At 39.2% G+C, this 11,930-nt stretch overlaps 1 protein-coding gene across 1 annotated transcript; it reads left to right on the plus strand.

Moving 5' to 3' along the window:
• Positions 1–6,863: 6,863 nt before the first annotated feature.
• On the plus strand, positions 6,864–11,182 carry tnfrsf13b (TNF receptor superfamily member 13B). Its single transcript, XM_022742378.1, has 4 exons — positions 6,864–6,978; positions 8,012–8,128; positions 9,100–9,327; positions 9,562–11,182. Exons 1-4 carry the CDS (start codon positions 6,864–6,866, stop codon positions 9,828–9,830), a joined length of 729 nt encoding a protein of 242 aa, XP_022598099.1. The 3' UTR covers positions 9,831–11,182.
• Positions 11,183–11,930: the final 748 nt, after the last annotated feature.

Consider the following 11,930-nt stretch of genomic DNA (forward strand, 5'->3'; position numbering starts at 1 on the left):
TTTAACAAGCGTTACATGTTCCCATTCGGGTTGAGAACTCTCTGACCTCTCTAACCTTTTCAAAACCAACAGCAATAAATGATGCTACACTAGGTGTTAAACCTATGAATTTTGTTCTTTGCTGATGTTGAGCGTGAAAACATTTTAAAAGAAATGCAAGTCTGTAACTCACCCAACATTTGCATAGGTTGGTAAATGACTAATTTCATGATTTTGTAATTTTTTTGTTGTTCTGTTTTTTACGCATCTGAACCGGCTTCCTTTTCCCTTTTCAAAATTTGACTACCCATCTGCAGCGAGTCTATTCTGGGAGAACTCGGGTTTCTGAACACGGTTGTTTGCTTAGAGGTGTGATCCAGGCAACACAAACACCTTCTCTACCCCTTTAAACTCTTCTGGATTTATGTGTTTAAAAACAAAATACAAAGCAAGAGTCGAACTCCGACCTCTGCTCTCAACTGCATCTAAAATTCTTTGCTTCTGTTGTTTTTAACTTTTATTTTTAAGATCAACTCTTCACAAACGCACGTCTATAAATCATTGAATGCTTTTTCATGCCTGTTTGCATCCTTAAACATGCCCTGATGATTCTGAGATTTAGTTCCTCTATCTGGAATTTTTCATGATGTAAGCAGTAATGCATATCATGAGCACATCTGTAGTCTGCACTTCTGGGTGTTTTTTTTTCTTTTTTTTTGACACTGTCAATATCATACCATAGTCCTGTTAATATTAATCTGCATTTTGCACATTTTCCTGCATAACTTTAAAAAAATGTGTTTTTTCTGCATCTTCTGATATTTTTCTAATTTTCCTAATTTTTAGGTGAAAATAAAACATCATAACAACTAAATGATCATTTTTGAATTAAGGAAAACAGACCAACCACAAGTGTGATCAAAAAGCCTTTCAGAACTCATTTCTGTTTCCATCATTTAAAGTGGAGCCAAGTCATAATTTTATCAGTGCTTCTTCAGAATCAACATATTTGTTTTCTGATACGGTGCAATAAGTCTTTTAAGAGTTGAAACTGTACAGTGGCAGTCGAAAAAAAAAAAAAAAAATATCCGGTGCACTCCGATTGTAGATGTGAAACTAAAAATCCTTTATTAATATATGGATACGCCCTATATTTGTTTTCTACTTGATTATTTCTCTCACACTTAGATGATTTACAGATGTGGCCAAAGCGGAAGTGGAACTTATTAACTCCATACTTGCTCAGGTATCCAATTTTCCAATTTCAAATCCAATTTTAATCCCAAAGATGATTTTTTTTTTTTTTTTTTTTTTTTAAATATGATTTAATTTCAGATTCTGGGTGTACTGTATATTTTAATTTGTTTTAATTAGTTTAAGCCTTTTACGGCTTCCTTGTCCAATCAGAAAGCTCGCTGTCGGTCTGTTCCACTGCAGAGACGTGGGGGTCACTTGCCAAGAGCTGCGTCTCTCGATACTGTGTTAATGGGTTTAGTGGTGCTGGTTAACCTACAATTACTTTTCATAACCATTAACCTACAATGTGTATTAACAACTTCAGGACATGGTTTATCATTAATGGCCGTAGCTCGGTGACCACATATCTCCGACATGTTTACCAGCACAACTGCACCTTTTGTTCTCAGAGGCCGGTGGACTCGCTACCTGCTGCTTCCAGCTATTTACTTTAGATTTCATGAAGCAGAACTAACTTAGTATGTTGTAAAACAAAACTAACACCTCTTAATGACTTGTCACCTCATCATTTCCGTTGGCTGCACAACAGCTGCACTGCAAAGCCTCCCAGAAAATCTAAGGTTGAAACTAAAAGCTTTCTAGTCACAAATGCTTTTTGCTTATTTATTTATTCATTTATTTATTTATCTATTAACCTGTTTAATGTTTTCAACCTTTTACGATTTCATCACTTTTCTCATTTTGCTTTCTTTATATAAATACATCAATGATAATTACAGTAGGTATTAGTTGAGCAAACAGTGTGAAATAGCTTCATAGGTTGCTGCCACTTTGTTCCACTCTGCAGAGATTTAAATAGTTCTTTGTTTCTGTTGTGGGACAAAAAAAACCCAAAATAAAACTTTCATACACATTTTTAAAGATTCCAGGTGTTCAGGACGTGCTTATAAATAATACACTTCATTCACTTTCTTTCGTTTACAGAACTGAAGCTGAGACCTGGTGTTCAGTGGAGAGTAAAACAGACTGTGTGGAAAGGTGTGAAGACAGTTTCACACTGATACTCAGAAAGTGGGTTTAGTCACATCTGCATTCATACCTGTAACACTGAGTCAGTGTGGGGACTGTGTGTTAACAGTAAGTTCGGGCTTTAGAAAAGTGACTTTTTCAAGGTTCATACAAAGATTGATACATTAATTATAATATTTGAGATTATAATATTTCAATCATTCACTATTTTTTTATCATATTTTCATGTCAAATAAATAAAATATCATATTTCAGTTTAATAAAAATCTGACATTAGACAGTAAAATATTGTGGAGCTCCTTCAAAGACCAAACCATTTAAATTATTATTATTATTTTAGATGCAGCATCTGTAGCAGGGAGATATGCGTCTTTATAGGTTAGACATTTGAATGTTTTTAATTCCAATGAAAAACAGGATATGTGAACTAATGCTAATTTGAACAAATGTGTATTTTGTCTTACATCTGGATGGAAACTTAGCTACTACAATAATATAAATAATAATAATATAATATAAAACTACCTTTTATTATTATTATTAAAAATCATATTTATTCTTATGTTATATTGGAAGAAGATTTAGTTATATTCCAGCAACTCCAATCATAAAACTACACAGGAATGGCAACAAAACAATGCTTACATTATTTCAATTGTTGTCAGTTGCCATCTCCATGACGACCAAGCAAACCAAGAAAGTGGACCTTGAAGAACGAACCTTCAAACTCAACAATGTTGATGTTCTGGAGGCAATTAGTCAAAGCTAGTCAGACCCTAATAATCCAGATTAGCAGCAGGACCGGTAAACTCACAATCCTCATGAAACTAGACAGATTTTTAAATGTGGAATATTTCCTGTTGATCATAGTCAAACCATCCTGTGTGTGTGTGTGTGTGTGTGTGTGTGTTGGGGGGGGGGTCCTCCTCACACAGAGTGGGGAAGGGGAAGTCCCAGCCCAAGCAGTGAGTTCATACTCAAATGAGCTTCCAGACTGAAATACAGAGGCCTGACTTAGTCTCATCTTCAAGCTAAAGAATTCTGCCACCGCTTCTTCGTCTCGCCAGGTGAGTGATCGCTTCAAACATCCTTTTTCCCTTTTTCAACCCACAGTGGGTCACGACAGCAAACTGAATGTTGTGTTTTCAGGATTTGTGGTCAGTATACATGCGGTCCAGGTGGGGCAGCCGGGCATATGGTAGTAGTGAACACAAGTATTAAAGTTTGTGGCGTGTCTGTAGCTCGTTGCTCTGAACACAGTTCTGTCTCCAGTTACACACACACACACACACACACACACACACACACACACACACACACACACACAAAATGAGAAGCTTATAAAATATCTCAAAATGGAAAAACAGATAAATGATGTATAAATATATGAGACAGAAGAAATGTGTGGCTTTGGTTTGTATAGAAGTAAATACTTCTGTTTTGCATAGTAGGGACTTGGAAGCGTATTATGTGTTTACGATGATCACACATTGTTTGAACGGTACACAGAATCTGAAAGGGGGCAAGAGTAAAACACCGAGTTCTGATTATCAGGGTGTGACATATATTCAAGAATAAATCCGGCCTACACTTCTGTGTGTGAAAGCAGTGGAGGGCGGGGGAGGTCTGGATGTGTGCCCTTCACAGTCCACTGATTCAGTGCTCACCGGAGCGAAGAGGACTGTACTCGAGAATACAGACATGATTCAGACATGATTTAGACATGATTTCTGAAAAATGATGGAAGTTCACGGGTTGCTGAAAGGAGGGCATGCTGCTGATCGCCCCTGATCTTTGAATTATTAGCGTGTACTTGTTTTGCGAGGACCGCTCTACGACAAGTTTTCAAACGCCGAAGGAAATGGGTCGGCTTTGCTTTTGAAGCTAAAGGCAGAGAGTTCAAAGAGTTCTTCAGTATACACCGAATAATAGAGCTTAACTGGTTCAAAGACAGACTCCGCACTCTTTTTCCTACAACTATCACACATTCGGAAGCTCACAGCTCACACTTGCTTCTTACACCTTTCACAGTTAAACCAATACTGTATTATCAAAAACACCTGCCCTATAACCGGTGATAACCAGATCATCTGAAGCAAAATCCTCCTATGGGATGAAACAAAGGTGGACTCCAATCAAGGTGTAGAAACATCTCAAAGACAGTCAAGAGAAATGAGCTCAATTTCAAATGTCATATCAAAGGGTTTGACTGCTTTAGTCAATGTTATATTTCACTTTTTTCCTTTTCAATAAATTTGCAAAAACTTCTAAAATTCAGTTTTCACTCTGTCGTTATGGGAGTATTGGTTGTACATTGATGAGGCACAAAGCTGCAACGTAACACAATGTGAAGAAATTGAAAAATTAAATCTTCAAGCTCCATATTTACATCCAAGTGAACGTTTGTGCCAAACTTGAAGGGATTCCCCCGAGGAGTTCTCGGGATATTGTGCTCACAAGGTAAAAATCATGTTTTGTGAGGTCACCGTGACCTTGACCTTTGAACTCTAGCCACCAAAGTCTAATCAGTTTGTCCTTGAACTAAATTTGGAGAAATTCCCTCAAGGTGTTACGGAGGTATTGCGTCAACAAAACCTGTCTGCACAGTCGTCACTGTTGTCTGTCAGAGAGACATAACTGTTTAAACCATCTAAAGGAATTAGGATCAATTTCTATATTAAATAATCTGTGAAGAATCATATAATTTAAAATAAGGAAGTAGCAGGGAACCTGATTGGTGGTAAATCAGAGTATCTAGTTAAGAATGTCATTTCCCGTCATGCTGAGATTTCCTGTAACTGACAAGAGTGGGCAGAGAGGAAACACTGTTATTTTTAGTGGAGCTAACCACTTTACAGAATTAAGATAAATTTAGCTTTTGTTTATTGAGGAGGTGCATTTATGTCTTAGCTGTCTGAATGGGAGGGGGTCCTGGGGCCCATGCTTTGTTTCTTAACTGGAACAAATGTGATGATTCAGAGGTGAAACAGGGAGTTCAGTAATTGTTAAACCGAAGATATTTGGCTAATTATCTACAGCTAATTCAACATCTAAAAATCTGTCTTATTTATAGGTTTCAGGTATCTCTCTCTCTCTCTCTCTCTCTCTCTCTCTCCTCTCTCTCTCTCTTTCTCTCTCACACACACACAGGTGTGTGGTTTCACTGCCGCTGTAACTCCGATTAACTTGAAATATCTTAAATCCAGATGTCGGATTACTAAAATACAATTAAAAACAACCACTATTTAAAAAGTGTAATGTAAAAATGTTGCTTAAAACTGGATAAAAGTCAGTCATACATGGCCCGCTGTCCCGTGTCAGGGCCCGGTAGACTTCTGAACGTGTTTTGAAGGAGTAAACCTTTGTTCATATAAACAGGCTGTACCTCGTTACATCGGTTAGAGTCTCTAGATTTGAAATATTCAGTTAATTTTGCGCTAAACACAAGCGCATAAATATGATTTATCAATATCTAACAGCAGAGTGTGGTGACTGTGTGGTGACTGCCTACCGTTTAGACGTGTAGAGCTCCGATTCTCTTTCCATCCCTCAGTTGTTCATATTCCTTTGGTCGGTAACGGTCCACGGGTCACACAAATCAAAATGGTTTCTTCATAAAAGTATTCCAGGTTGTGAATATCGTCATGAGAAGTCCGAAGCGATAAGGACCGAGCGATTTGTATCCGCTGTTCTTCCCTCACTTCTCCTCTCCCTCTCTCTCTCCGTCCGGCTCCACCGGCGGATGTTAGCGGGTCTGCTATTGTTTGTTAGCTTCCCGGCTAAAAAATGGCGGCCTCCCTGTAAAGATCGTGGATGTTTTGGTAAAGATCCAATCAGATTGTGCTTCAAGGAGGTCGGGAAAGGCGGCAAGCATAAACCCAGAGTAAGACGTAATGACGTGATCTTTTCTGTCGGAAAATGCCTGTTTTTTTTCCCCCACATTTCTGAATGACGCTGTAGATAGACGTCTCCCCTGACCAATCAGAGCAAACTAGGGGGGTGGGCACTTCTGAGCGAAGGCCAATAGGCTGTGGGAGGTTGTGGAAACAGCTGAGTTAGAGTTAGAGTTACCTTTCAAATGAGGATCTCCTAAATGCATTTTGGCCATACAGTTCTTTTGTTATAAACTGTTATAAGGATTATTACAAGTGGATGCAAATTAGGTTTAAAACAGGTGGACTCAGAGTTACTGTCAGTGTTATCCCACAATGCAAAGTTGCACTTTTTCCCATGATCCTTCCAGTACACTGTACAACAGCATATCCTATTCCTACAATACGATTACTCTTCAGGCTCAATACAGTATAGTAGAGTATAACAAAGTCACCTTGATATACAATTAAAATAATTAGTCTAGTAATTAGTTTTAATAATTTATTAAATTATTTAACAATTCATTGGTGCATTCCATTGGTTTATTTATTCATAGGATCATTTATTTAATATTGTCTCGTCTATTTACAGTATTCGGTTAATATTTAACATTTTGAAGCTGAATTGTGGACGTACACTTATGTAAACAGTATATTCCCCACCTCTCCTCTTTCACATGCATAAAGTAGTTACATATCTATACTCACATGCCACAGCCGTTTCCTCCACACTTACCTCTCCGTGTGTCTGTGTTTGTTTTATCAGTGTGAGGATTATCAGGGCTGATGGAAGAAAGCTGCCCTGAGGGTCAGTTCTGGGATGCCTTGCTCAAATTATGTATAAACTGTCAATCGGTATGCCAGGAACAACAAGTCATCAGCAAATGCATCAGTTACTGTGGTGAGTACACGCATGCATACACGCACGTGAGGACAGAGGTATAAGAACATATAAAGTTTAAAGGTTGTGATAGGCTATGAAATAAAAAAAAGGGAAGCTGAAGCTGTAACCGATGTCTGATTGTATTGTTGATCTTGATATTCTGTTACATGCAGTATGTCCGACACAGTCTCACGTCAGTTCATGTCCAGGTGCATGAAATTTAATCAGTTGATTTCGTGCACCTGGACATGAACTGTCCATGTTTTTTTTTTCGTGACACGCAGCTTGAAATGGAAACTTATGTTTTTGAATGAATGAGGCGCTACATTCATTAAAGAGCAGGTAGGTTGGGTTAGGTTGGATGGTGGGTGTAGAAAGTGCACAACTTACACAGCAGAGGCCCAGGTTTACAGACGCAGTCACTGTGAAGCAGGCCACTACCTTTCCCTATCTTTAACCAAGTGCTGTGACAGTCCAAACAATAGAAACCATTAAAAAAGTGTAAGTTTTGTCACAAAAACAATGGAAAATTCCACTAAATGAACAGGATTCACAACATTTTATGTCTTAACTATTTCACAAACTAAAAGTTGTGCTGTCACAAAAGAAAAAATAAATGGACAATTCGTGCCCATGTACACAAAATTAATAAATTACATTTCGTGTACGTGGACACTAACTGACATGAGACCGGGTTATCAGATAATACTAAACTGAAACAGCAGTTTGTAATTGCCCTGATGGTCCTAAAGGTAGGAAGGATAGTTACAGGGGCTTTAACAAGAGACAGCATTTGAAGGAGACAAAGGCATCAGTTAGATTGTTTCACTGCTGTTCACCATCTCATTTCCCTTGCTATCAAAACTGTGTTAAATAAATGAAGTATGAATGTAACCTGCTTTTTAAGAGATTATTTCCTGGAGGTGATCCATCAGTAACGTTAAAGGAAGAGAAACTGTGAACGTGATGCTAAATGGACAGGACAGATGTGAATTCAGGTCGTCATGTCCTCCACTTGTCCTGATTGCTTTCACGTGTCTTCCTGCGTTAGAGTCCGCACATTGTAAGGCACTGCCTGGCCACTACTATGATGTGCTGCTGAAGAAATGTATGAGGTGCACTGAGATTTGTGGCAAACATCCAGCAGAATGCTCCCAGCACTGCCAGAGTGAGTACTGACCCTGCTGGCCTGGATTAGAGCTTTAATTATTTAGTGAGGCATGAATGTTGTGTTTTGTTGCCGACGTTAGACCTCAGAGGATGACGAAAAGTTAAATGGCAAAGAAGGAACTCTGGACAAAATAGAAATGAATAGCAATTGCAATGAGGTTTTGTGGAAGTTAGCCAACTGGAGGATGTTTACTTCTGTCTAGAGATAAATGCCTGTTGATTGTGCTTTGGTGGAGAATGTGAGTAGTGTTGCTTGCCCTTGAGACCAGGAGCTGGGGGGGCGCTGACAAAGGTTCCAGGTTTCATTTTGTTGGAGATCTTTGCCGCATATCACTCCTTTTCTCTTTCTCCCTTCACTTCCTGCCATCGCTTCACTACTGGCTGCCCAACACAGGCACACAATGCTCAAAAAAGCCTTTAAAAAAAAAATAAGAATGCGGCTAGTTCCCAGTGTGTAAACTACAGAAGCGCATTTCCAGAATAAAGAAGAAATAGACACCGTTATGAGAAAAGATCTCGTACTTACGAGAAAAGATTTCATTATTATGAGATCTTTTCTTGTAACATGAGATTATTCTTGATAGATATACCCATTTTATACAGTACACACGCTCCACGCCATATGTATTTGGACAGTTACTCATGCTTTGTACTGTTGAGACTCGGCACTTATAAACGTAGTATATTCTATTTCATTTCAAATTGAACGTGCTGAAGCACAGACCTTGAAAGTAAAAGGGGGGTTACTGTCCAATTACTTATGGTCGAGCAGTGTATTTGGAGTGTAAACAGAGCCAGACCTTTAAGAGGAAGAATTCCTGGAAAACTCCTGCTATCTAGACGTCGTTAGTCAAAAGCAACAGCGCTTGTTATTTTGTCTTGAAGGTCTTTCCTCCTAAGACTCAGATGACTAAGAGCCATCATTCTTCCTCTCTATCCCTCCTGCTACGTCACCTCCTGTGCTCTCAGCGCCGACAGCCCTGGAAGACTCCACCGTCCTGCTCTACTCCCTGCTGGCACTCTGCATAGTGCTGCTGTTTTCTAGCTTGTCTCTGACCCTGGCGGTCTTTCTGAGGGGATCCGGGGCCAGAGCCTCCAACCCAGGACCCAAGAAGGCTAACCACAAGCAGGAGCGTTTGATCCAGCCGGGCGAGGAGGTTGGCCTGCCCGGTGGCCAGCTGAGGCAGACCTCCAAAGGTTAGTGTGGTATGAATAACAATCAGTGCAATCAAGTTGGAATAAGACTAGTAGTAGAACTGTACAGCAGTTTCCCTTCAGAATAATCTTTCCAGGTGCTTTTTTTTTAATGTTCTGCAACTGAGAGAATTAATTATCATCGTCACTGTATTTCAAAACTCTTGCATCTCTAATGTCTTGTCGTCTGTTTCACGTCTTTTGCTCCAGTGCGCTCACTTACCTCTCTATCTACAGATTATGTAACACATTCGAGATCAAACGACTCCAGCCCGACAGAGACTTGCGTGTGCGTCCACTGTTTCCCTGATCTGAAACCGCTAGCCCAGGGTAACGACAGGCTGCTGAGAGCACCCGTCCTCCCGAGAGGCCAGACCCAGAACGGAGGGCCCCTCTGGGCTGAGAAGAGCCTTCACACCTCTGGACCAGGAGGAGGCAGCAGTGAGATGAGGTCCATTTGCTCCCTCTCAAATCAAAGTGTCTCACAGGAAAACTGGAATGGATAAAGATATCCCCAACACATACACACACACACACACACACAAACACACACACACACACACACACACACACACACACACACACACACACACAGAAGTTGATCAGAAAACTGGATTTTAGCAGGAATTGATTGTGAAATGGTGAAAACACGGTGCAAACAGAGGGAATGCATCAGCAACAATTAATACTAGAAGAAAACACAAAAAGCAAACAAGTAGAAGCTTTTCCATTTTAAAAAATGTAAAAAGCCGCTGTGTGATTGATTCATATTAATCATGAAAAAGTCGACCATGTTTTACTCCTAATGAGGACAAGCTCATGAAATATGGAAGTTTGTGCGGTAGGAAAGTTTTACTACCGCACACTAAAAGCATCGCATCACTGAAACAAGTGAAACACAAATACAGCCCCCGTCGAAGCTCCCGACGCACCAAGCGGATTGCATAGCACTGTTTTTTTTTTCTCATGTCTCCTGTTAGAAAGTTCACTGGAGCAAATCACACAGACTTACAACCAACAACTAGCTCCGTCACTGACACGCATGCACAGTGGTACTAGGTCTGGTCCCTCAAAACATCACGGAAACAAATGGAAACATCAAAACATATTATAACCTACGGAAGAGGATCAGGGTCACATGTGAAGAAAACAGAAAAATGTATATCAGATTTTTGAGGTTAAACATTTGACCCTAATCCTCTTCCGTACTAGCCAACTCTTTTCATGACACTGTGAATGTAATAAAACTATCCAGTTATATGCAAACTGAGAACATGATATAATGTCTGTAACAGTTATCTGATAAAAGGTTGCCGCTCACACGGTAAAGCTTTGTGCTTGAGCCCACAAATCATTTCACTGTGGGAGATTTATGAAGATAAAGGAGCTGGATGAAGTCACTGCTTCGCTATAGGCTGAGCAGGCAGTGACACAGCTCTCGCCTCGGATTGAACGGGTTACTGTCACCCACACAAGCGAGAGTCCCACTCATTTTCCACCAAAACAGGAGAAACTCACCACAAACATTTCAATTAAAACAAACTGAGTAATACTAAGAGTTGGGAAGCAACGATAGAGTGAATGTAAGGAGACGACAGTGAAGGCGAATGACGTTGGAAGTCAAGACAGTATCGCTCATGGTGGAAGGAGAGCTCTCCTGCCTGCTACATGTGATAATCAGTCGTGTGTTTTTTGATACCACCACTGGGTGTCGCCAAAGTCCGAAAATATTCAAGTTCTACTGATTCCCTTTTAAGTTGGTACCGTTTCACAATAAGAGTACCCTTATAAATCTTTTATAAATGGTTTATAATTAGGTTATTCATTTAACACTTTATAAATCATAAATAAACCATTAGAAACAAGTTATAACAGTTTTCATACATTGCTGCAGGCTCACTATTTGGCAAGTTAATGCTTACTACTCATTAATCTTACTAATGAACTACTACCATTTATAACTGGTAAAAGGGAATCTTTTTGTAAAGTGTGAAACTTCATCATTTATTAATGAGTTACTATTATTCATAACTAGTAAAAGGAACCTTATAGTAACTCATTAATAAATGTTACGTTACAATAAGGTTCCTTTTTTAACCAGTCATAAATAATTGACAGGTACAAACACTGGATGATGGAGAGAACAAAGAAAGCTCAGTAACTAATGAGATATGAGGCTCAACAGTACAGATACATGTGGGCTCAGTATGTGGCAAGCAACAGGTCCCATGTGTTATAACAGCTTATAAACGATTCATTAAGTGTTAAGCTACTTAATAAACTAGTTATAAACCATTCATAAATCCTTTTAGAGAGTAGTCTTATTGTTATAAGCACCAAAGATATAAATGGATACTGTCTGCAGTAATATGTATATGTATGAATATTGTGCCTACATGTGTAATGTGAATATAAACAAATATTTCATACTATATTATCAATTATGAATAAACAAGCAACACAAAGGAGTTTACAGATATAGATTTTTCTTTATTTGTGTCTTTCCATCACTGTGTCCAGTTCTTGCAGCAGTTACATGTGTGTGCGAGGAATGACTGATGGGGTCAAGACACGTTTCTTATGATTGCGACCCCGTGGCTGGATCC

Source organism: Seriola dumerili, unplaced genomic scaffold (genome assembly GCF_002260705.1).
Source record: "Seriola dumerili isolate Sdu_G_001 unplaced genomic scaffold, Sdu_1.0 BDQW01000068.1, whole genome shotgun sequence".
NCBI lineage: Eukaryota > Metazoa > Chordata > Actinopteri > Carangiformes > Carangidae > Seriola > Seriola dumerili.

What these genes read in the sequence shown, in the direction of transcription:
- tnfrsf13b (XM_022742378.1), top strand. Translation starts at nt 6,864, where the DNA reads ATGGAAGAAAGCTGCCCTGAGGGTCAGTTCTGGGATGCCTTGCTCAAA. An exon ending in CAAATGCATCAGTTACTGTG is followed by an intron (nt 6,979 to 8,011) that starts GTGAGTACACGC and finishes TTCCTGCGTTAG; the next exon opens with AGTCCGCACATTGTAAGGCA. An exon ending in GCTGAGGCAGACCTCCAAAG is followed by an intron (nt 9,328 to 9,561) that starts GTTAGTGTGGTA and finishes CTCTATCTACAG; the next exon opens with ATTATGTAACACATTCGAGA.